We start from the raw sequence: 26,215 nt of genomic DNA on the forward strand, positions 1-26,215 counted from the left end.
TGCCTTATTGTAATAGTGCAAGACTGATGTATCGAAGTGAGAGTGTGACTGATAATTAAAGTGGGAGTAACAGGAAGTTCAGTGTCACCCTTGGGGATTGAACCTAAGTGCTTCATAAAGCAGTTGCTCAATCTGTATAGAAGAGACCATGCTGTGAACATTGAAGACAGAACACTGTATTTGAAGAGGTGTCAGCACTAGTTCACCTGGGAGGATTATCTGGATTCTTGGAGTGTGGGAAGATAAACAGGAAAGTATTGAAAATTCCAAAAGAGGACACTGAAGAGTGGACTGGAGAGGACAGTCTCTTCAAAATGCTGAAGTGGAGGTGAAACAATGTGCCCAATGTGGAATCTCCTTAGAGATGTAGGAAGTTGCAAAAGATAAGCTACTGAAAGTGGACACTGGTAGGGAGGAACATGAGGACTCTGTTCTTGCTTTCTCCAGAACAAAAGATGAGAGCAGAAGTGAAGGAAATTATTGAGAAATGGCTCCAACCACTTTGGTAGAGGGGAAGTCGAAAGGTGTCAGACAGGTGCAGAAACAACGGAGAGAGAATGAAATCCAGAAAGGGTAGACAGAAGTATATCTGAGATATTTGTGGGTGTCTAGAGATTTGTTACAGTTGTTTGTGGCAAACCTATCACTGGAGACCAAGACAGAGAGATACTAAAAGGGAAAAGGAAAAAAATCAGAGAAAGGCCTTGTTCAGGTGAGAATCAAAGTAATGAAGATTTTGAATTCTGTATGAGTGCAAGAAGTAGCACCAGCATATTTCTCAATATATGAGACAAAAAGTGTTGAGGAAGGAAGTCATGAAACTATCATATATCCCACAAAAAGATCCGGTTGGCAGGGCCTGGAATTTTTATATGGAGTAAGTGAATGGAGTTCAACTTTGTGGAAAAGCCCGTGTGTAAAACTCATCAAAAGCCTTCTGCAATAGCATCACCTGCATTACTATGATCAGTAACTCTTCCAAAAATTCTACCAAATTGATTAAACACAAGTTACTTTATGTAGATGCATTTTGATTTGCCTTAACTAATCTATTTTCTTCCAGGTGAGTTTTACATTTGCCCTGAATCAATGTTGTTGCATTCGAGAGTAAAGCATTTGGACTGTGCTTTGTATGATAATCTTTACTCCCCATTTCTCACTCACTGGCCCTCAGACAACAACCTGCCAACTGTCCTCCCCTGTGACCTTAAAAATCCTGGGTTGTGTCCCATCTGACCCTAGACATCTGGGCTGCATGCCTCAACTAAAGCATTGAGCGTTTTCCTCATCTAGTCTATACTTTGGTTTGAACTTCTTTTCATTCTTTGCAAAGGAAGTAAAGAGCTAATAACTTGTAATATTCCATTTGGGATGATGTCTGTTTCGTGGGGTCACTGAGACTCAAGAAATAGAGCACCAGTTCTGTGGCAGATATCGGCTCAAATTGGCTAACAACGTAAAACAAAGTTTTGTTAATGCTGAAAGTCAAGATATCAAATGATGAAATTCTTCAATAGGTCACATAGCATCTGTGGAGAGAAAAACAATGCATTTAAGTCAGTAGTTCTCTAGAGGCATACCACTGAAGAAATGGACTGTAGTTAGTGCAGATGTGCGTGTGTATATACATCTGCATTAAGAGAGAGAAAACAAAGCAAAAAAAACCTTACAATAGGCACCATGACTGCCGCTGCTGGGGTTATTAGAGCATGATCAGGCTAGCACAGTCATTTAAAAAAAAAACAGAACTCAAAGTGTTCATTAATTCAGACTTGCAGGGAGTTTCCATTTAAGATAAGAATTTCTGACAAGTTTTAACCAAAGCCCCATTTTGCCATCCCAGAGAAATAGATTGCTGCAGCCGAACTTTGAAAATGTAAGATAAGAAAATATTGTGAGGAACAATATAATCAATTTCATTTTGTTGATGAAGGTTAGAGGCTTCTCACAGCATTAATGTCATGTAAATATTATTAGTTATCATTGCACATTTTAGCCCCCCATTTTCCCAATCTTGAAATTGACTGAACAGTATTCTCAATGTCATAACATATAAGATTATACAGGTTCCTAAAATAGACAGGAAAATAGAGAAAGTCAATTTTCATTCAAGTGTCATACTTGGGCAATACTTAAAATATTTGTCTTCCTGTCTAACTGCAAGCATTATTCTAAGACAAAGCTCAGTGAATCATGCTGCCAATAAATGTCATGATGCACTCAGAGAACTGCTCTATTATAATGGGTAATTCATTTATAAAGTAAGTCATGGATCTGAATTGTGCAATGATCTAACTTTGAAGTTTTTTTATTGTCCTGATGAGTATATAGATCTACCAGTTTAGAAATTTCTATTTTTTTGGCAACCATCTTTGTTAGTGATAAAATCAAAAACATTTAGAATGAGTTGAACTTGTAAACAAAGAAGCAGATTTGTGGAAGTAATCCTCCCATGCAGTTTCCAATTCCAGATCCAAGAATTAATTCCTAGTGGAGTTTTAGGCCAGGTTCTGTTTAGACTAATAATGCTGGAGCATTCAGAGCCTAATGTGAGAAATAATTAATGCACCACCAGTTGCTCAGCAACAGAATGATAATGGGTTGAAGAAAATATGGAATTGCCTTATGTAGATTTTATGATTTTTGTAGCTTAAAAAATACGGGAATCTAAAACTTTATTGGCTGTTGCCTAGTTGGATGGTAATTAAGACCTGGAAAATGAACAAAAGAATGTGTATTTTTTTAACTTATAAAAGACTGAATTGTTTACTTCATTTTGTTTTGCAACTTCCATCGCTGTTTGCAAAACAAGCTGCTGGAACGTCTCAGCAGTTCAAGCAACATCTGTGGAGGCAGAGTGACGGTGGAAGGTCGAAATTCTGCATCAGGACTGGTCGCTGCCAATGTTAATTTAGAAACAAATGTTCTCGTAAAATTTGCTAATTTGTAATACAAAACGTTTATATTGTCAGCACATGCTGAATCATGCAGTTTTCACTATGTCAGCATGATATCAGTTTGTACGTGAATTTGAAATATTTCTTCTGGATGTGGGTTTACAACCCTTGATGTATGATGGTGGCTGATCCTTAAACTGTTGCTTTCTTCATAGAGACCTTGCAACAACCACACTAAATTACTGTGTGTCCTGAAGCACTAGACCGGGACAGTGGAATGCACCTGTGAAGAACTTTTGCTCACGGGCAGTTCTTTGTACTGAAAGTCTTGGGCATCTTTTGTGGAATTAATTAGGCATTCCGCCATCCTTAAAGGGAAATGAAACAGCCCTACATACTGCTGAAGCCACAGGTCCAGCATGTGGAGACCTGAGAGACTGCAGATGCTGGAACCTGGAGCAATACACAAACTGCTGCAGTAACTCAGCAGGTCGCGGGGAGGAAAGGGATGGTCTACGTTCCTGGTCAGAGAGTGCAGAAGAAAGATGGGCAGTACGTAAAGAGGTGTGGGGAGTGACAGATGGAGCAGGTGATGTGGGAAATGATGGGTAGATGGAGTAAGGTCTGGAGACAGGAGGATGGAGGTATAGTCAGATGCTGGAAAATGATGTGAAGAAAACAAAGGGTTTCAACTTTTGGAGTGTGAGTAAGGAGGGTGGTAAGTGGAACTGGATAAGGGAGGGATGTTGGCCAGGTGGGTAGGTGACCCAGTGCATAAAGTATGAGGAGTAACAGAGATAAGTAACTGCAACCAGGAAAGGTAATGGTAAGAAACTTAGTAGCAGGGTGTTGTGTGGGGGGAGGGGAGGGGTTGGAAGGAAATGAGGGGGTGGGATGAGAAAATATGAGTCAATCGGAAGTAGATAGAAAGGACCACGGGTGGGGGGGGGGGGGTGGTGGTGTTGGTTACCTGAAATTAGGAAATTCAATGTTTATGCCAGTGGAATACCAAGCTTCTATTTCTCCTATACTCTGCCTTTAAATGTTGTCCAATTAATCGAGTTTGTCTAGCAGTTTCATTGGCATTTAAAGAACAGTTGAAAGGCCACTGCTTCTCTGACTCTATCCTTAACATGAGCACCCTTGGCTCCCTTGTCCAATACTTGTTTGGTCCAACGTAACCACCACTCCTGACCAGAAAAGAAGTGGGAGGGTCAGACTCAGACACCAACTCAAAAATAACAAATATCTTGGGTGCAAAGTGTATTTGGTGAAGAACTTAAGTCATAAATTCACAACTTCTTTGCCACTTTGGAGAAGACGGCCTTGGGGATGCTGTAATTGTGACCACCTTCGAGAAGTCTGTGGCAGCTGTGAACAGATCTTCCTGCTGTGTGTTACAAAGTTTGTCATTATCAGAAGAGTGCCCAACCACTGCCCCCTAATGGAAGAAGAGCTGTTTAAGCAGGAGGAGAAGTGTCCATCACCAATTCTGATTATATCGGTGTGTCCCTGCCGATTGTAAGCAGATATCTTTGTTACTCAAACTTTCAAGCTGAACCTTGACAAAGACCAAATCACTTTCTCGACCTCTTGGCAAATGCACGTTCCAGAAACTGATAGATGATGGGTCTTGCTCACACCACAGCCATCTCAAGGGCTTTGCATAGTGATACTGGGAGTCTGCCTGCACATACTCTGCAGGCCCTTTGTGCTTGATTGGAATTTCTGATAAGGTGGGAGGGAAGCGTTAGATAGATCTTAGAGAAGGTTAAAAGGTCAGCGCAACATTGTGAGCTAAAGGGCCTGTATTGAACTGTTCTATGTTCAAAAGAGAAAGGCCATCTTTTAATAGATATTTTTAATAGTAAGTACAGAAGCAAATTTGTTAAAGATGCTGGGAATCCAAAATAAACCAAAATTGCCAAAAATACTCAACAGGTCAGGCAGTATCTGTGTAGAGAGATTAAGTTAATGTATCCAGTCAGAGAATTGGAGTAGTATTCAGCTGGAATTAAGCAAGTGGAGAAAGAAAGGAGGAGAATAACAAGAATGGTTTATGTTAAAGTGAGATCGCATGACAAAGTGATGAGGGTGAAATGCAGAAGGAGCTGATAAAAGAATAACACAGCTACATATGGTGAGAGGAGAGCAGAATCAATGTTAGCTGTCAGGGAAGTGCAATCATGGTCTGAAATTGTTGAACTCTGCTGAATTTGGATGGTTTTATTTGAAGATGAGGTGCTGCTCTTTGATCTCACTTCAACTTCAAGGGGACAGCAGGGGAAAGGAACAGCAATTTTAAAAGAAACACAGTTTGATTTTTCCATTCCAAGTGGTGAGGCAGGTCTGACAGGTAAGGTTTTGGCATGCACACAGGTATTTCGGAGGAGTGCTGGTAACCATGGTTTCTGCTGATGTCACGGTTGAAAGTGCATGTTGTTGCAGCTCACTTCACATGTGGCTGTGAGAAAGGCCTCCAGGCTGGGAGGGAAGCTCACACAAATAGTTGGTTATCATGTTGCCAAAGAAGCTAATTCACTCGATGCACAAAGGAGGTGAAACTTCTGCCCATGTCAGGATTACCCTGAAGTAGAAATGGAAGCGTTCTGAAGAGTTTGAAGACGGATGAAATAATTACACCAATGACACAGAGGAGTTATAAGTACAGTGAGGTATTGTAGCGTTACTTTATTTCTTGTTTTAAAAGTGTTCTGGTAACTTTTTCCAGAGGTGCCTTGATTTGCATTGTGTTAGCTGACTTAATATTTGAGTCAAATTGATAGAGATCAGGCATTCCACATCTTTTTTGCAAAGTTAGAATCTGAATCATGTTTATTATCACAGACGTATGAGTCAATTTATGGTTACAAAAAGCATTTGATACTGAAGTGACACAACAGGCAGGAAAAGCATCCTGTTGCAGTGAAGTAAGAGCCAGCGAAGTGAAGCTGCCGCCTTTTTGTGTTTTTTATCTGGCTCTCAACTTTCGCAACAAGCAATCAACCTCATTCAAGTGGTGAAGCCCTGTTCTGCACCCAGGGCTGCTCCTCCAGTCAGTCAAACTATTTGTTCAAGGCTCAATGCGAGGAGTTTAAGTAATTAGGATGGAACAAGAGATGACTAAGGATCTAGACTAAGAAAATCAGTTTACAGACACCTGTGGAGTACAAATATTGAGTGGAAATTTGATCAACTATAGGCATACTTCCTGAGCAAAGTGCCTGGAATGAAGCCACATTTTTTTTTAGACATTTTAACTTCATTTAGACTTAGTTGAAGTGCCTTTTAGATGAACAGCCAATAGTGATAGTAATGGTCAGAAGTAACATTTTTGTGGTGTTAAAGTTCACAGCGGCAGCTGCCTTTGACTTTGTTTTGAAGTTTGGCTCTGGTAAAAAGATCTAGAGTGATGCCATCTTTTGTGATTATATGAGTAAACACAGGTTTCCTTGTAACTTATAGGGTTTGATCACAGAACGGGTGTGTGCAGTGACAGACAAGCTCAACAGCTGCAGTTCTGCTTGTATTTCAAATCAGCCAGGTTTCTACTTATACTTCATATTGAACTGCTAAATTATTCCCTACAGTCTGTGAGCTCTTGCTAATTTACAGATTTAGTTCAAATAATAAATTTTGTTTTACAGAATTCACATTGATTTGTACTCATTTCTTATAATTAAAGTTGTTGAAATTTTCCTCAAACTTGCAATTTTTATTAATGATATCAAAATTTTAGTGCCTAGTTTTAATCTATAATATCTAATTATTTTCATTTTGCATGAGTTTGAAAATGGGATGAGTGCAATTAACTTTCTCCCTCATACATGCATATTTTATCATTGAATTGATTAATTCAAAGGAAGTAGACATATAATCTTTTGGTTGTTAATGTTTTGATTAGATTGAGGGGCAGATTTGCTTCTCTGGTGGATAGAAGTAAAATAAGATCTTCATGAGTTATTTGGCAAAGAGGACATCCTGGATTCTCTGCCCTTTCCTTTCATATGTTTCTGTGATTAAATATATGCTAAATATCATGAAAATAAGTAAATAGTTTCTAATGCAATGGGAGGTCACTGCCAGATGTTTTGAGTACTAAGTAAATTTATTATCAAAGTACATATGTCACCATACACAACCCTGAGATTCATTTTCTTGTGGGCATACACAGTAAATAGACAATAGGTGCAGGAGTAGGCCATTCGGCCCTTTGAGCCAGCACTGCCATTCAATGTGATCATGGCTGATCATCCACAATCAGTACCCCGTTCCCACCTTCTCCCCATATCCCTTGACTTCGCTGTCTTTTAGCTCTATCTAATTCTTTCTTGAAAGCATCCAGAGAATTGGCCTGCACTGCCTTCTGGGGCATAGAACCACAACGCTCTGGGTGAAGAAGTTTTTCCTGAACTCCGTACTAAATGGCCTACCCTTTATTCTTAAACTGTGGCCTCTTGTTCTGGACTCCTCCAACATCGGGAACGTGTTTCCTGCCTTTAGGGTGTCCAATCCCTTAATAACCTTATATGTTTCAATCAGATTTCAATCAGAAATTCAGTTTCTTTTATGTTTAAATCCAAGAAACACAATAGAATCAATGAAGGGCCTGCATCCGACCGGATGGACAAACCATCAATGTGCAAAGGACAGCAAACTGAAAATACAAAACACAAAGAAAGAATAATAATGTACAAGTAATAAATATCAAGAACATGAGATGACGAGTGCTTGAAAATGAGTTGATAGGTTGTGGGAACAGTTCAGTGATGGGGTGAGTGAAATTATCCCCTGGATCAAGAGCCTGATGGTTGAGGATTAATAACTGTTCCTGATCCTGGTGGTGTGGGTCTTGAGGCTCCTGTACCACCTTTCTGGGCAGCAATGAGAAGAGAGCATGACCTGGGTGGTAGGCGTTCTTGTTGATGGATGCTGCTTTCCTGTGACACAGTTTTGTGCAGATGTTTTAATGGTTGGGAGGGCTTTGCCTGTAATGGGCTGGGCTGTATCCACTACTTGTTGTGGAATTTTCCATTCAAGGGCATTGATGTTTTCATACCAGGCTGTGATGCAGCCAGTCAATACACTCTCCATTTCACATCTATAGAAGTTTGTCAGAGTTTAGATGTCATTCCAAATCTTCGCAAACTCCTAAGGCAGTAGAGGTGCTGCTGTGCTTTCTTCGTAATAGCACTTGCATGCTCAACCCAGGACAGATTCTCTGAAATGATGACACTGAGGAATTTAAAGTTGCTGACCCTCTCTACCTCTGGTTCCCCAGTGAGGGCTGGCTCATGGACATCCAGTTTCCTTATCCTGAAGTCAATAATCAGCACCTTGGTCTTGCTGATATTGAGTTAGGGGTTGTTGTTATGGCACCACTCAGCCAGATTTTCAATCTCCCTCCTATATGCTGATTTGTGAACATATTTGATTCAGCCACCAACAGTGGTGTCGTCAGCAAACGTAAATATAGTATTGGAACTGTGCTAGTCATAAAGCGACTAGAGCAGGGGGCTAAGCACATAGTCTTGTTGCACACCTGTGCTGATGGAGATTGTGGAGGATATTCGGTTGCCCTTCCAAACTGACTGGGGTCTGCAGATGAAGAAATCAAGGGTCCAATTGCATAAAGAGATATTGAGGCCAAGGTCTTGAAGTTTATTGATTAGTTTTGAAGGCATAATAGTGTTAAATTCGAGCTGTATTCGATAAGGAGCATCCTAATGTATGCATCTTTGCTGTCCGGGTGTTCCAGGGTTGAGTGGAGGGTTGTTGGTCCAGCAGGCAAATTAGAGAGAATCCGAGTCAGTTCTCAGGCAGGAGTTGAGATGTTTTATCACCAACCTCTCAATACATTTTATCACAGTGGATGTAAGTACCACAGGAGGCAGGTTACCATGCTCTTCTTGGGCACCAGTATAACTGAAGCCTGCTTGAAGTAGCTGGGTACCTTAGACTGCTGAAATGAGAGGATAAAGACCTCAGTGAACACTCCAGCCAATTGCAGAGCACAGGTTAGCCAGACACCCCATCTAGGCCGGTTGCTTTCAGTCGGTTCCCCTCCTGAAGGATGCTCTCATATCAGCCTCAGAGACAAAATCATAGGTTATGGGAGTTTGTGAAGGTTCCCCTGTGTTTTGATGGTCAAAGCAGGCCAAGAAGGCTTTGAGCCAGTCTGGGAGCAAAGCCTTGTTGTGAGCAATTTCCCTTCGTTTCACTTTGTAAGGGGTAACAGCATTCAAGCCCTGCCACAGCTGGTGAGCATTCGTCTGTGACTTAAGTTTGGTCTGAAGTTGCCTCTTTGCAAGTGAGATGGCTTTCCTGTAACCATACCTGGACCTCTTGTATCGTTCTTTGTTGCCTGACCAGAATGTCACTGATCTGGTCTTCAGCAGATTGCAGATCTCATGGTTCATCCAGGGCTTCTGGTTGGGGAAGCTCCGAACGAGCTGTCTGACTTTCAGTAGGTTTGCGACTTCAGTAAATATTTTCATTTATCTAAAACAGATTCAAGATTCAGAAGTTCAAACTATATTTAATATCAAAGAATGTATAAATTATACAACTTTGAGATTTGCCTGCTTACAGGCAGACACAAAGCAAGAAGCCCAAAATAACTGAATAAAAATCGGAAGACCAACACCCGATGTCAGAGAAAGAGGAGAAAAAGCACACGTATCATGCAAACAATTGAAGCAAGCAACAGCATTCTGAACTGAATTGAGTCCTTAGAGCTGAATGCACAGAGCAGCCTGGAGTAGGCCCAAAGCCTTAGTCTCAGTTCATCACGTTAGCAGGCAAATTGCTGCGAAGCTCGCAGACACAAAACACAGCAGCTGGGGACAGTCCAACAGCTTCAGAGCGAAACTGGCACGACCCTCACCTCCAGTCCTGACACTCTGCCTTTACAGTCTATCGAGGCCAGTGTTGGAATTGTCCAAACAGTGTATCATGTCCCGCATTAGGACCCAGGCCCCATTGCAGTGAAACTCTCTGGGGCCTGGACCACGCTGCCCAGCCCGAAGCCGTCCTCGACCTCTCCAACTCGGCTTGATGCTCAGAGAGATCCAATCTCATGCCCGGGTTAGTTAGCTGGGCATGGAAACTCTTCTGCCTCGATGACTCCTCTCCGAATCGCTCAGTCCAACTCCATCTGTGTCAGTCTTGCAACACAGCAGCACAGTTCATCCCTCGAATTTGCTTTGTCTTTCCTCACCTCTTCACTGTTTGTGGTGATAGCTTACCACAATTTATTTCAATAAAGGTGTTATTAATAATGTTTTTAGTCGAGTTTGAATTACCAGTAAGCTGTTGCACACCTTCAGTAGTGCCACCTTAAACTCACATATTTGCTAGTGTCTGGATTTAAGTTAGCTGGTCTAATACTACAGTGAATTAATAGAACTTGCTGCATCTCATAGCTAGAGATATGCCTGAAATGAAGTAGGTACTTTTGTAAGGCTATGCCTGAAAGCAGTTGTTGTTTTCTTAGCCTATGGATGGATCCCTTTTTAGGTTTTCAGTCTCAGAAGCAATAAAGTAAATATCAACTTAAGCCTGTAAATCAATTGATTCCTGGTTGATGAGGCACTTTGATATAGAAATTGTTGCGGTAATGCAGAGATGAGGTGCACATCAGCCACAATAAATATTGACATACTAAACAGTTATGTTGAAGTGGTGTGATGACTTGAGATGGTGATTTCAAAATAAGAGGTGCTATAATTGAGCAATTGTGGTTTTAGCTATTCAAAAAGCACTTCTATGGTCTAAATTCTCATATTATTAACCAATTAATAGTGATAAAGAATGTGAAATATAAACAGTATCTGAATGAACAATGAAGTTGGCTTCCCCTGTTCTTTTCATTTGGAACACTAAGCTTTATTGGGTTCCAGAGGTCATTTGGCAGTGGGTTTGCTCAGATATAGGAGCAAGGTGCTTTCCTACACCTCAACCATATTTGTCTGTGACCAAGGAAAGAAACGATCCTTGAATTTAAAAGGGTGAATAAAGTGGTGTCTTTTCTTCTGTATTTGAAGCAGAGTGATTGAGGATGTAATCACCCCTGTGATTCAGTTAACGGGAAGGTAACTCTTGTTTAGCATTTCCTGTGATTTCATGTAACAAACTGAGAAATCAGAAACTCCCATTTTGAGATAACTAGACACATCAATTTTCCATCAAGTCATACAAATACAGCACTTACTTGTGATTTAAATTCGATATCTGATTTTTCTTACAAATTTAATTTCTTTCAACAAGAATTATTTAAGTCTTCCATTTTGTAACTGGCAGGCTGGAAAAAGACAAACATTTGACTAATGTAAATTTAGATTAAGGACCATTAATGTTAATAGTGACATTACCATCTGATAAATATTTATTTTTTTATATAAGTAAAAGACCAGGGGCAAAAAACTCAACATTTGCATCACTCAACATTGTTGTGAACTCTGTGATATAGCTTTAAGGAAATGGTCAGCAAAAGAAAGTTGCTGAGTATCTTTCGAAGTCTACAAATTCAGACTGTAGATAATGAAAATACTCAGGGTCGGCAGAAATAGAGTTAATATTTCAGGCTGACAATCTGTTGAAGTTCTGATGAATGGTCATTCATTCTGAAATGTTAACATAACAAAGTACTGGAAATACTCTTGATGTCAGATCAGACCATTCCAATCTGGAGCTCAATGTTCAGATTTTATCCACTCCTAAATGAAGCCCTTTTCCTGCTTCTCCAGGATTCCTACAACTCAAACTAGATCTGCAATCCACAAGTTTTTTCTTTTTCTGCTTGGCTATTGACTCTCAGCAACTTGGACCTTGGACCGCATCACAATTATAGATGTGGGGAAATAGAGACTTGGGCTACCGAGCAACTCAGATTGAATGTATCTACGTAAATGCTACCAGGTTTATGTGGAAGAGCTTCCTCCTATTTACACCTGTTGGATTAGAGACATTTGGCAGACCATCTAAAGACATTAGGGAGCTTTGACTTCCAAAACTAGTTCAGTGTGATTTTCTGTAGTCTATTCGGTTGCTTTAACATTCAATCCCCTCCCCTTCATCCACTGTCTTTCTTATCAGAATCCATAATTAGTATTTTAATTTCTGTTGTCTCTATGTATCTCTTCCCAGCCTCTATCACAATCTCCATCCTTCCTTCCCTCATCTGGCTCATCTGCCCATTATTCTCCCCCTACCACTCATCTGTTTATACCAATCATCTGCCACACTCTGTCTCACCTCACCCACTCCCTTCTATGTATTGGCTATTTTCTCTCAACTCTTTCTCTCAGTCCTGATGCAGGTTCTTGACCCAAGATAGTGGACAACCCTTACCTCCACAGATGCTACCTGACCTGATCAGTTCTTCCAGCAGTTAATTCTTTGCTTGATTTTCCAAAATTTGCACGATTTCCACATTATCAAATGTTTTTGGCAAGTTAATTTATTTGATAGTAATCTGATTCTAAGCAATTCAAAGTGACATTTAATGGTAAGCACATAGGTTCTGCAGGTTCTGGAAATCTTCTACAACACACACAGAATACTGGAGGGACTCAGCAAGTCAGGCAACATCTATGGAGGGGAATAAGCAGTCGATGTTTCGGCCTGAGGTCCTTCATCAGCACTGTCTTGACCCAAAATGTCAGTTGTTTATTCCCCTGTATAGATGCTGCCTGACTTGCTGAGTTCCACCAGCACTTTGTGTGTCACTTAATGGCAATCTTCTGTGTTTGTAAATATTAGCAACTTGCAGGCAGGAACTGAACATGTTTAATAAAAATGCTATATTCTAAGCTGGGAAATAGTTGTATTAATTAAAAGTGAGTTAAAGTAACTAAAATGATTTGGGTGACTAGGAAGTTTTTACACCAGCAAAGATGAAATGTGGGATAATGTAGAAGAATTTGTAGAATAATATCTTCGCCAAAAGCATGATAAAGTTTGGAAATTTTTGAAAGCTACAAGGATAAGCACTTGATCTTTTGTAGACCAAGGAAATTTAAAAAATAGTTTAGCAATTGTTTGGCTAATATTAACATGTTGAATAATTGGCCTGTTTCCATTCTATAAAGTTGTATGATTTAAGAATATCTTTCCCAATTGTGGATCATATGATTATGCTAGTAAATCAAATTGCAAACTGGAGTTCTGTTCTGATCAGAGGACTTTGGCTGCAAATGTCTGAAAGAGCACGGGGCTGAAACTTTAATCCATTCTGCATCTCAATGTAATTTTTCTTGTGCATTGACAGCATGAAAACTGTATTTTTATCATCCCTGGTTTCCACAAGCATTTCCTTCCACCCACAGTACATATTCACAACTTCTAATCCAATTGCTGCAAACATCATTTTTAAAAGATAGAAATAGTGACTGATATTATCCAGCAAACCCTTGGGAGTGCACATCTGGCACAACTTCTCATGATCCCAGAACACATCCTACACTGTCGGTAAAACTCACCACCGCCTCTGCTTTCTGAGGAGGCTGAAGAGAGCTGAGCTATGCACACATATAGTCACTTCATTCTGCAGATGTGCAGGAGAGAGCATCCTAACATGCTGCACCAATGCACGGTACGGAAAAAGCATGAGGTGGACAGAAAGGCTCTCCAGCAATAGTCAAAGCTGCCCGTCGCATAACCAGCACCAGCCTACATGCCATCAAGGACATATAGAAAGGTGCAGAAAAACGGCCAGTAACATCATGCAGGATCCCACCTACGCTGCTCATGGTCTGTTTGTCCAACTCCCATCAGGGAGGAGGCTACATAGCATACATGCTAGGACCACAAGACTCTAAACATTTTCTTTCCCTCAGCAGTAAGGCTGATCAACCCCTCCACCCCCTCAACCACCACTACTGATTTCCTGTCAGAGTCACCTTATGTACAGACATTCCTGTGCCTAGCATCCCTTTATGGGCATACAATCAATCTATGTATATAATAGACAATAGACAGTAGGTGCAGGAGTAGGCCATTCGGCCCTTCTAGCCAGCACCACCATTCACTGTGATCATGGCTGATCATACACAATCAGTTACCCTGTTCCTGCCCTCTCCCTTGACCCTGCTATCTATAAGAGCTATAAGCTAACTTACGTGTTTGTTTATGTGGTTTCCTTGTTACTGTGTTCTTTACCTTAGTGTTTTTTTGTGCTACATCAGATCTGGAATAACAATTATTTTGTTCTCCTTTACACTTGTGTACTGGAAAAGACATGAAACAATCTTGAATCTTGAAAAAAAATTACATAAATTGCCAAAAATAGAATTGCTGGCTAGTACATTTGGAAAGGAAAAAAAGCCTTTTATGACCTCAGAACATTTCCCGTAGTACTTTGGAATACTTTTAGAAGTGTAGTCTTGTAATGTAAGAAATGTGGCAGCCAGTCTGCACACTCCCACAGATATCAAAGTGATAATGACTAGATAATCTGTGAAAGTAAAATTTGCTGTATGCTAAATATTTGTCATATTACAAAGAGATCTTGCCTACCTTTTCCAAAATAATTCTGTGAGACCATCAGTGTCCTTCAAAGTGGACGGACAGAGCCTAGGTTTAGTTTTACAGTAGCAGAGTGGTTCACTTGTCAGACTGGTAAACTGGAGGCCTACTCTGATGACTGAAGTTCTGGAGTTCAACTCCTATTTTAACTTGTTAATTTAAATAAACCTGGATGTTTAAAAATGCATTGTTTCAGTGACAATGCCAGGTAGTCGAAACAGTACATGTGGTTCACTAACATTCTTCAGGGAGAAAGCGTAAAAGTATGCCCTGTGTTTAACTCTAGGCTTTCTGCTGTCAACCTCTAGAGTGACCTAACTAGCCCGATTGCAGTTCTCTCTTCAAAAGCAATCAGGAATGGCAAACAGGTAGTAACATAGCCAATAATGCTCATATTCTATGAACTAACAAATTAAAACCAGAATTATATAGTGGGACTTAATTCAACACTTTTCTTTTGGCAGGTTTAACATTTAACCTCAAGGTTGCCCTTGACAATTTGATTTGTCCAAATTATGTGGCAATTAAAATCAAGCAAAATTATGGCAGATTACAGTTTTCTTAAGCAACAAAGAATTTGCTGGAGGACATCAATGTGTCATGCAGCCTCTGTGGGTGGAAATGTCCACCATCTGCAATCTCTTGTGTCTCCCTGATATCTTTGTTAAAGCTTGCAATATTTCTTAATTTATACCCTGCCATATGGTATAGGTACTGCTCGAGGGATTGTATGTTCCTCCCACCAATGAGTTCCTAACCACACTATTTCTGCTATGTTTTGAACTTCTGAGCCCATGTCATTCACTACTGGGATCTCACCATTTTGTAAGAAAGCTCCTCCATCTCCTTTTGCTTTCTGCCTGTCTTTCTGAAATGTCAAATGTCCTTAAATATTTATTTCCCAGCTTTGACCACCTTGCAGACCTGTCTGTTAGAGCAGTGAAGTACTTTAACATGTCATGTAAAAACTAAAACGATATGTCCTCAATCAAAGGTGGTGACGAATTAGCATACGGGGGAAGATTGAAAATCTGGCTGATTGCTGCCACAACAATAACCTCTTACTCAATGTTAGCAAGAGCAAAGAGCTGATTATTTACTTCAGGAGGAGGCAGTCAGAGATCCATGAGCCAGTTTTTGTCAGAGGATTGTAGGTGAAGAGGATCTGCAACTTTAAATGCATCAGTGTTGTCATTTCGGGGGACCTGTCCTGGGCCCGGCATGAAGTGCAATTACTAAGAAAGCACAGCAGCACCTCGACTTAGGAGTTTATGAAGGTTCAGCATGACATCTAGAACTTTGACAAGCTTCTATAGATGTGTGTTGGAGAATATATTGACTGGCTGCATCACAGCCTGGTATGGAAACACCAATGCCCTTGAATGGAAACTCCTGCAAAAAGTGGATATGGCCCAGTCCATCACAGGTAAAAACCCTCCAATCCTTTGTCTGGAGTCTCATTCAATTCATTTCAGCAGGTTGTGAAATCACATGGGGCAGAATCAGAACTGAGATTATTGTTACTGAATTTTTTTTTGTGGCAGCAGTACAGTGCAGGCATAACAAATTATTGTAAGTTACAAAAAAAAAGTGCAAAAGAGGAGTAGTAAGATGGTGTTCATAGACCATTCAGAAATCAGATGGCAGAGGGCAAGAAGCCATTTCAAATGTGCCCAATGTTTCAAACATTGCTTCACATCTTCTGTATCATGGAGCTCCAAATGGTGAAGGTGTACTGTATGTATTACAAAAGCAATATATGTACGACAGCTCAGGTCTCACAATGAAGCTTCAACTGAGCAGCAGGTGGCCTCCATTTCTTCATAAACTTCTGAGGTCCTGTCGAGATACTGATACACAAAGTTAGAAGTTGGAAGAAAACCAGGAAAAACCAAAGTAAATGCCATGATACATGTTTTAAAGGGAAGTAGCAGTGCTATCAATCAAATCGAGTATGATGCTCTCCTAAAGGGTTGTTCCCTTAATGGAGAGTGCCTGCGTGTGGGGTCCTTGACAGATTGGGGTCAGGGTGCAGTGGCCGTGAATGCTGCAGGGCTGCAGCCTCCCACCACCTTCACTTCCATTGCGATGTGTCGTCATCTTCTGCCAGCTCCGCCACTGAGGTCTCGGTTGGATCGCTCTTTGTCTCGAACCTCCCTCTTAACCTTACTGCCATGCTAAGCAACAGACAGCATCACTCTCAGGATCTCAAGAACTCACTACGCCTCTCCATGAGGACAAAGTGACTATCCTCGGAAAAGGTGCATTGAAGGGGTGCGGCTCAGGTTGCACGATAAACTCTGTACTGACACCAAAAAGCAGGTTGGAGGTGAGAAGCTGTGATATCTGAAACAATAAGGTGCTCGGGGAAATAATAAGGAAGGTTATGAGTTTGACTATAGTCTTGAAATCAGTCCTGTAACTATTGGAAGAAAGTTGACATGGGAGACAAGGAGAGATATTTTCACTGAACCTAGTCCATGATATATCAGTAAGGTCAAGGGTATAGAATCAACATAGGTAAATCCAGAACAGTAATATAAATGAAAAAAAATCCTATAAACTTCAAAAATACAATACTGGTACTATATTACTATGTATGTGACACCCATCAAATGCTTATCCTTACTTATCCCAATTTGCAGCACTTGGCTCTGCCTCAACTGCCCTTTCAGGCAGTGTCTTCCAGTTGGATTTGTTGTGTGTGTGCAGCCTGACAAAAATCAGACATCCCTTATGGAACTCTTCTTCATGTTTTTCATCAATTACTTTGCAGTTGCTACAAGTTATTCCCCGATGAATTGGAACCCATAGGGATTTACACTTGGTGTTCATTTTATTAAGTACACTTGTACACCTTGTTAATGCAAATATCTAATCAGCCTATCATGTGGCAGCAACTGAATGCATAAAAGCATGGTCAAGAGGTTCAGTTATTGTTCAGACCAAACATCAGAATGGGGAACAAATGTGATCTAAGTTACTTTGACCATGGAATGATCGTTGGTGCCAGATGGGTGGTCGGAGTATCTCCAAAATTGCTGATCTCCTGGGATTTTCACATACAACAGTCTTTGGAGTTTACAGAGGATGATGGATGATGTGCAGAAGAGCATCTCTGAATACACAGCACGTGGAAGCCTGAAGTGGATGAGCTACAACAGTATAAAACCATGAACTTTATAGGAGTTTCCTAATAAAGTGGCCACTGAGTATATTTTACAAGGTGAGATGCCTTTCATAGAAACATAGAAAACCTACAGCACAATACAGGCCCTTCGGCTCACAAAGCTGTGCTGAACATGCCCTTACCTGAGAAATCACCTGCGGTTACCCATAGCCCTCTATTTTTCTGAGCTCCATATACCTGTCCAGGAGTCTCTTAAAAGACCCTATCGTATCCACCTCCACCACTGTCGCTGGCAGCCCATTCCACGCACTCACCACTCTCTGCATAAAAAATCTTAGCCCTGATATCTCCTCTGTACCTACTCCCAAGCGCCTTAACACTGTGCCCTCTTGTGCTAGCCAATTCAGCCCTGGGGAAAAGCCTCCGACTATCCACACGATCAGTGCCTCTCATCACTTTATACACCTTTCATTGGAAGGTAAGCCCTGCCTCCATAGCAGTTGCTTGGTCACTTCAGTTTTTCTTGGATGTTTGTTTTTTCTTCATTTCCAGTATCAGTTGCACTTTGCTTTGGCACAGACGTTAAAGTGAAATTTGAAAATTAACTGTTTGTAAACACTTGGGGCTGAGGGTTAGAATTTCTCACCAATTGGTTGTGCTATGTACATGACATAGTTGTGCTTTCATGTTAAATTCAGCTTCTGAGGTGTCCATTGAGAACTGAAATTCAAATGCTGTGTACTACACATAGCAGCTGCTATATTGCTGGCAACACACACATAAAATACTGGAGGAACTGGAGGCAGCATCTATGGAAAAAAAGTACAGTCGATGTTTCAGGCCGAAACCCTTCAGGAGGACTTGTGTGTGTTGCTCGGATTTCCAGCATCTGCAGATTTTCTTTTGTTTGTGGTATATTTCTTGTATGGTTTAGTCCATGGGTGAGAATGTATTTCTATCCCCTGGAAATCTTCATTTACAGCTCAAAGCACATTCCTTGACTCATTTTTGAATTGTACGTTTTAAAAAACAGGAAGATGGCCATACCTTTTCTCCTGGCATAGGACTCTTTTCATATCGCTTAGACTTAAAAAAGGCTAACAAAACAGAACAAATTCATAGTTTCTAAGAATTTGGTCGGACTACTGTGAATCTAGCAGTTTCTCTGATGGTTTTATTGGTTGACATATCTGTCAAAATAAAACAAAAGCACATTTACAAAGATGAAAGGTTCATTTCTCTTTCTGCTAAATCTGGAAATGTGAAATTGTTATTTTGAGATTAGAAGAAATTTGAAATGTAGCTAAGCATCAGAACATTATGAATAATCCCTCAGTACTGCTGGAATGAATCATTCATACTCTTCATATCATTTGTTTTTGCATCATGCAAACATCATTTGACTTTTGATGCTGTGATCTAATTGTTGTACATAACGTTTGCTCCGACATTTATCAAGTGGAATGACTTTCGGAGGAGGTTATTTCATTTTATAATGTGGTTAGAAACAGTAGCCATTCCACCCACCACCTGTGAAGAAATGGGAGCCAGTTCTCATCAACATTGCCTGTGCATTCATTAATTTATCTTGGAGCCTTCTCCCGGAGCACAGCACTGATTAATTTTATGGTCACCTTTTCCTTTCAACCATGCGTCACAGTAACACATGTTCTTGTAAATCAGAAGCTATGGGTTTAATTTTTACTCAGAAGATAATATGAGCTGACACTACAGCTGGGGCGTATTGCACTATCAAAGATGTGACGCAGTCAATGGAGAATCAGTTGCCATGGGTAATTATAGAGAGTCCCATGTGATACTTCTTGGATATTCCACTCTGCGAGCCAAAGTTTATTCCTCACGTATCCATGCGAAACAGATCATCTGGTCTTTATGTCATGCCTGTTTTTAGGTGCTTACTGTTCTTAAACCAGGTTTTGTTACTACTCTGCCTACGTTACAGAACTATTTTGTTGATTGTAATTATGATTACCTGGAACATGAGATGTGCTAAAGGAATACAAGTACTCCCATTCCTTAAGAGGACATAAAGCATTTTATCTGGGTTCCTAATGGCCCGGCATGGCACTGCCCTGCATGTAACCACAAGGAATTGCACAGTTGTGTGTAGAGTCAGCTCAGCACGTGACAGGAACCCACCTCCGCACTATGGCCTACCTACACATATCTTTGTCCCAGTAAACCAATCAACAGAATTGAAAATCTCACCCATCCCAGGCATTTTCTCTTCTTACCTCTCCCATTGGTCATAAGGTACAAACACCAGAAAGAACATATCACCAGGCTCGAGGACAGCTTTTACTCTACTGTTATCAGACTTTTGAACAGACCTTTTATATGATGAGATAAATGCTTGGCCTTACATTTATCTCGTTATGACATTGTACTTTGTCTACCTGCACTGCTTTTTATAGTAGCTTTTACTCTTTATTCTGCATTGTTATTGTTTTACCTTATTCTAGTGAAACGGATTGTGTAATGATTTTATCTGTATAAACAGTATCCAAGACAAGCTTTTCACTGCATCACTGACAATAATAATCCAATTATTTTCCAGCCAATCTTGTGCTAGAATTAATCTTGTGGCAGGAGTGCTATTTGGCAGAATAAACCTCAAACTTGGTTTAATTTGACATGAGTGCCCATTCTGTGCCCTTTTTGTACATCTCTATAATGTGAATGTTCTCCAAACAGAATGTGCACATGCAGGGGTGCAGGAAGGGGGTATGGGGATCTTATTCTGTTAATCAAACAGAATGCCTATTTGTTTTCTGCAGCAGGTCAAAAAAAACCAGAAAGCAGTAGGAATACCCACCAGGTTAGGCAGCATCTATAGAGAGAAGGATAGCACAAATATTTAACATCAGGGGTAGGTAGGCAACCTTAAGCACAAATGATTTTCGAGTATGTGTTATTCATTAATTTGAAGCAAAACATAACTAGATGTATTTAAATGGATAATTCCCATATTTCAAGCTTTTTATGGTATTTATCTGGCCCACCGTCCACTCATTAATACACGATCTGGCCCACAGAGGCAAAAAGGTTGCCGACCCCTGTTTTAGATGCTGTCTAACCCGTTGAGTATTTCCAGTGTTTGTTGTTATTTTAGGTTTCCAGCATTTCCAGTGCTTTGCCTCCTGCTTTCCAAATCAGGGTCTTTTGTCCAGCAAAACAAAATAGAAATATTTGAAGCAAGAGAGTGTTTGTCGTTGTGAGTTTGTGCACGACATAGTTATCCACCTGGCAGTTGTCTATAAAACCGAAGATAGCCGTATGCATTTGACTTTAAATTTTATGATCACGTAAAAACAATGTACCAGAAATCTTTTATTGCATGAAAACTTACCTGGATGACATCATGACAGCAATATTTTATGCCTGCGATTGTTCATAATCCCTAAGCAATTTATTAATAAAAAAACGTCTTAAGTCTTTCCATATCCAGATGCATTTTGATGGTATTATAACCCAGTAATCTACAGCAACTCTTAAAGTAGCGTATCTTAAAAATTGAGCTAAAGTCACCTTATTGAGTATGAACAACAACACACACAAAATGCTTGTGGAGCACAGCAGGCCAGGCAGCATCTATAGGGAGAAGCGCTGTCGACGTTTCGGGCCGAGACCTTTCGTCAGGACTAACCGAAACCTGACGAAAGGTCGCGGCCCGAAACGTCGACAGTGCTTCTCCCTATAGATGCTGCCTGGCCTGCTATGTTCCACAAGCATTTTGTGTGTGTTGTTGTTTTAATTTCCAGCATCTGCAGATTTCCTCGTGTTTGTTGAGTATGAAATGTTTTATGCCAGTGGTGTATAGGAGGCATTTATATTCTTCCCCCTTTTTTTGTATTTTGTTATCAAGTATATCTGTTTACATCAAAGGTAAACAGATCAAACAGGTGCAACCAGCTTTGCAACTAGTTTTTAATGTGACAGACAGTCCTGGTGAAAGAGGACATGCTATCAAACCATTCTTTAGCTTCAAGCTTCAGTGATCCCCAAATGCAGCTTGCTTAATTTTAAAAAAACTGCTTTTTGCATGAAAGTTAAATTCTATCTTTTTAGATCTAAATGGATCAAAAATGCAAAACTCTGACAAAGCATTGTGGATGAGAAGCAAGTTGGATGATATCTGATCCAATTTTCTTCTGTTTGCTAAATTAGAAACCTTATGTTCTCAACAGCGTTATCTTAGTGGTATTATTTTATTTTATCCATTCTGTCTGAATAAAAGTGTTAACTTTATAACTATATAACAATTACAGCACAGAAACAGGTCAGTTTGGCTATTTTAGTCCATGCGGAACGCTTACTCTCACCTAGTCCCACCGACCTGCACTCAGCCCATAAACCTCCATTCCTTTCCTGTCCATATACCTATCCAATTTTTTAAAAATGACAATATCAAAACTGCCTCTACCACTTCTACTGTAAGCCCGTTCCACACAGCTACCACTCTCTGAGTAAAGAAGTTCCCCCTCGTGTTACCCCTAAACTTTTGCCCCTTAACTCTCAACTCATGTCCTCTTGTTTGAATCTCCCCTACCCTCAGTGGAAAAAGCCTATCCACATCAACTCTATCTGTCCCCCTCATAATTTTAAATACCTCTATCAAGTCCCCCCCTCAACCTTCTACGCTCCAAAGAATAAAGACATAACTTGTTCAACCTTTCTCTGTAACTTAGGTGCTGAAACCCAGGTAACATTCTAGTAAATCTCCTCTGTACTCTCTATATTTTGTTAACATCTTTCCTATAATTCTGTGACCAGAACTGCACACAATACTCCAAATTTGGCCTCACCAATGCCTTGTACAATTTTAACATTCCATCCCAACTCCTATACTCAATGCTCTGATTTATAAAGGCCAGCATACCAAAAGCTTTCTTCACCACCCTATCCACATGAGATTCCACCTTCAGGGAACTATGCACTATTAGGAACTATCTAGGAACTATTCCTAGATCACTCTGTTCTACTGCATTTCTCAATGCCCTACCATTTACCATGTATGTCCTATTTTGATTAGTCCTACCAAAATGTAGCACCTCACACTTATCAGCATTAAACTCCATCTGCCATCTTTCAGCCCACTCTTCTAACTGGCCTAAATCTCTCTGCAAGCTTTGAAGACCTACTTCATTATCCACATCGCTACCTATCTTAGTATCATCTGCGTACTTACTAATCCAATGTACCACCCCATCATCCAGATCATTAACATATATGACAAACAACATTGGACCCAGTACAGATCCCTGAGGCACACCACTAGTCACCGGCCTCCAACCTGACAAACAGTTATCCACCACTACTTTCTGGCATCTCCCTTCTAGCCACTGTTGAATCCATTTTACTACTTAAATATTAATACCTAACTATTGAACCTTCCTAACTAACCTTCTTTGTGGAACCTTGTCAAAGGCCTTACTGAAGTCCATATAGACAACATCCACTGCTTTACCCTCGTCAACTTTCCTAGTAACCTCTTCACAAAATTCAATAAGTTTTGTCAAACATGACCTTCCACGCACAAATCCATGCTGACTGTTCCTAACCAGACCCTGTCTATCCAGATAATTATATATACCATCTCTAAGAATACTTTCCATTCATTTACCCACCACTGACGTCAAATTGACAGGCCTATAATTGCTAGGTTTACTCTTAGAACCCTTTTTAAATAATGCAACCACATGAGCAATACGCCAATCCTCCGGCACTATCCCCATTTCTAATGATATTTGAAATATTTCTGTCAGAGCCCCTGCTATTTCTACACTAACTTCCCTCAAGGTCCTGGGGAATATCCTGTCAGGACCCGGCGATCTATCCACTTTTATATTCTTTAAAAGCGCCAGTACTTCCTCTTTTTTAATCATTATAGTTTCCATAACTACCCTACTTGTTTCCCTTACCTTATACAATTCAACATCCTTCTCCTTAGTGAATACCTAAGAAAAGAAATTGTTCAAAATCTCCCCCATCTCTTTCGGCTCCACTCATAGCTGTCTTCTCTGATTCTCTAAGGAACCAATTTTATCCCTCAAGATCCTTTTGTTATTAATATAACTGTAGAAATCCTTTGGATTTATTTTCACCTTACTTGCCAAAGCAACATCATATCTTTTAGCTTTTCTAATTTCTTTCTTTAAGATTGTTTTTACATTCTTTATATTCCTTGAGCACCTCATTTACTCCATGCTGCCTATATTTATTGTAGATGTCTCTCTTTTTCTGAACCAAGTTTCTAATATCCCTTGAAAACCATGGTTCTCCCAAACTTTTAACCTTTCCTTTCAACCTAACAGGAACATAAAGATTCTGTACCCTCAAAATTTCACCTTTAAATGACCTCCATTTCTCTATTACATCCTTCCCATAAAACAAATTGTCCCAATCCACTGCTTCTAAATCCTTTTGCATCTCCTCAAAGTTAGCCTTTCTCCGATCGAAAATCTCAACCCTGGGTCCAGACCTATCCTTCTCCATAATTATATTGAAACTAATGGCATTGTGATCAATGGACCTGAAGTGCTCCCCAGCACATACCTCCGTCAGCTGACCTATCGCATTCCCTAATAGGAGATCCAACACTGCCCCTTCTCTAGTTGGTACCTTTATGTATTGCTGCAAAAAACTATCCTGCACACATTTTACAAACTCCAAACCATCCAGCCCTTTTACAGAATGGGCTTCCCAGTCTATGAGTGGAAAATTAAAATTAAAATTTGCTTACTACAAATATCTCCTTACAAATTTGCTCCTCCAATTCTCGCTCCCCATTAGGTGGTCTATAATACACCCCCATAAGTGTTACTAATCCTTTCCCATTCCTCAATTCCACCCAATTAACCTCCCCAGATGAGTCCTCTAATCTATCCTGCCTAAGCACCGCTGTAATATTTTCTCTGACAAGCAATGCAACACCTCCTCCTCTTGCCCCTCAGATTCTATCACACCTGAAGCAACGAAATCCAGGAATAATTAGTTGCCAATCACATCTCCTGCAACCATGTTTCACTAATAGCTACAACATCATATTTCCAGGTATCAATTCATGCTCTGAGCTCATCCACCTTTGTTACAATGCTCCCAGCATTAAAATAAATGAATTTAAGTAATTCTCCACCTCTTACTCTCTGTTTATCATTAACGATGCAAACAGCTTTACTATCTTTTTTTCTTCCTTCTCCCCTGCATCTTCGGTCTGAGCGCTCCCCTTCTCTATCACCTGCCTATCCTCCCTCACACACTATCTACAAGTTTTCTCCATTTGTGAGCTCACCTCCTCTCTCCTCGTCTCTTCAATTTGATTCCCACCCCTTAACCATTCTAGTTTAAAGTCTCCCCAGTAACCTTAGCCTTTCTGGAGTAAATCTTTGTTCCCTCTGATATTGTATTCCTGGCTTCAATTACCTGTGTGTATTTTACATGTATTCACATACCATCTTCATACTTACTTATAGCGCAATTCCCAGGGCCATTGTTAGATTGATTTGATTCATAGACCTCAGTGAGGAGCGCATCAGGACAATTCCATAACTGCCAGCACACAAAAAGATTCAATGCCTGAATGGCAAAATTGAAAAGAGGAAGGAAGGAAAGATATTGGGCCACAAAGAGATTGCAGATGCCGAAAGCCAGAGCTAGAAAGCAAATTGGTGAAGTAACTCGGTAGGCAGAGACAAGCAGATGGTCAGTATTTCCAGTGGAAATGCTACATCAGTTCCTGCCTGACTTATTGGGTTCCTTTTGCAAGGTGATGAGCTATTTGCTGAGCAATATGTGTGATAGCTATTTTTCGTAAATCAGCCAATAAAGAGATTCTCATTTGAGGCTGCAAAAAGGAGCAATTTCTTCCCTAAAGTTTACGAATAAGTAGGTTTTGTTAACTCTGAGAATTAAGGTTGTTGAGTTGCTCCGTATATTCAGGGCTGATGTGAAAGGACCTTTAGAATACAAAGGACTTCAAGGCTATCAGCTCAGACAGGAAAGTGCAGTTGATGATCAGATTGGCCATGAAGTTATTGAATGGTGAAGCAGGCGCTACGATCTTTATCGTCTCCTCCTATTTCCTAATTACAAAGACTGGAAGTAAAGACCAGCCTTGACTTCGTTTTCTTTTGCTCTATTTTTAATAAATGATAATGGATTTCCCAGACAGATGCTTGTTCGTGACATTAGCAGATTTATGCTGATAATGTTTTAAATTAATCAATGGAATGTCTTAAGATTGTGGCATTCCAGTTCTTACAGTCAAAAGAAGCCTTCGGAACTGGGAATCCCGGCACGTTTGCCTATTTAAATTCATAGACAGAGCCAAAACATTCCTTAATCATCTTCCCAGCAATCTGAGATTTCTGATCTGAAAATAGACACTTGAAACAACAAAATCTTAGTGGCTTAAAAGATGCACATTCAGAATGCAGCTAGTCAATTATTCAATTAGTAATTGTGCAAGGAGTACAGTGGTAAAAAGCAGAAATCTACTAAAATAAAATAAGTATTTAGCATCATACAACAAGTACAGCACACTTATGGATCTTTAACCCACAATATTGTGCCGACCTTTCAACTTGCTCTAAGGTCAATCTAATGCTTCCTTCCCACATTGCCCTCCATTTTTCTGTCATCC

General features: G+C 40.2%; 1 protein-coding gene across 10 annotated transcripts in view; it reads left to right on the forward strand.

The window, feature by feature from the left end:
• Positions 1–26,215, forward strand: part of LOC140732271 (sickle tail protein) — a 634,545-nt gene that overhangs the window by 335,722 nt on the left and 272,608 nt on the right. For 2 of the 10 annotated variants that reach the window (XM_073054664.1, XM_073054666.1), the window contains exon 1: positions 5,359–5,572. The exons of 7 other annotated variants lie outside the window; for them this stretch is intronic. In XM_073054664.1, the coding sequence (XP_072910765.1) occupies positions 5,543–5,572 (30 nt within the window). In that variant the 5' untranslated portion in view covers positions 5,359–5,542. Of the gene's footprint in view, positions 1–5,358; positions 5,573–26,215 lie in introns of those variants that run through there. One more of the 10 variants, XM_073054671.1, reaches the window with a different exon arrangement.

The sequence above is a fragment of the Hemitrygon akajei genome, chromosome 8 (genome assembly GCF_048418815.1).
Source record: "Hemitrygon akajei chromosome 8, sHemAka1.3, whole genome shotgun sequence".
NCBI lineage: Eukaryota > Metazoa > Chordata > Chondrichthyes > Myliobatiformes > Dasyatidae > Hemitrygon > Hemitrygon akajei.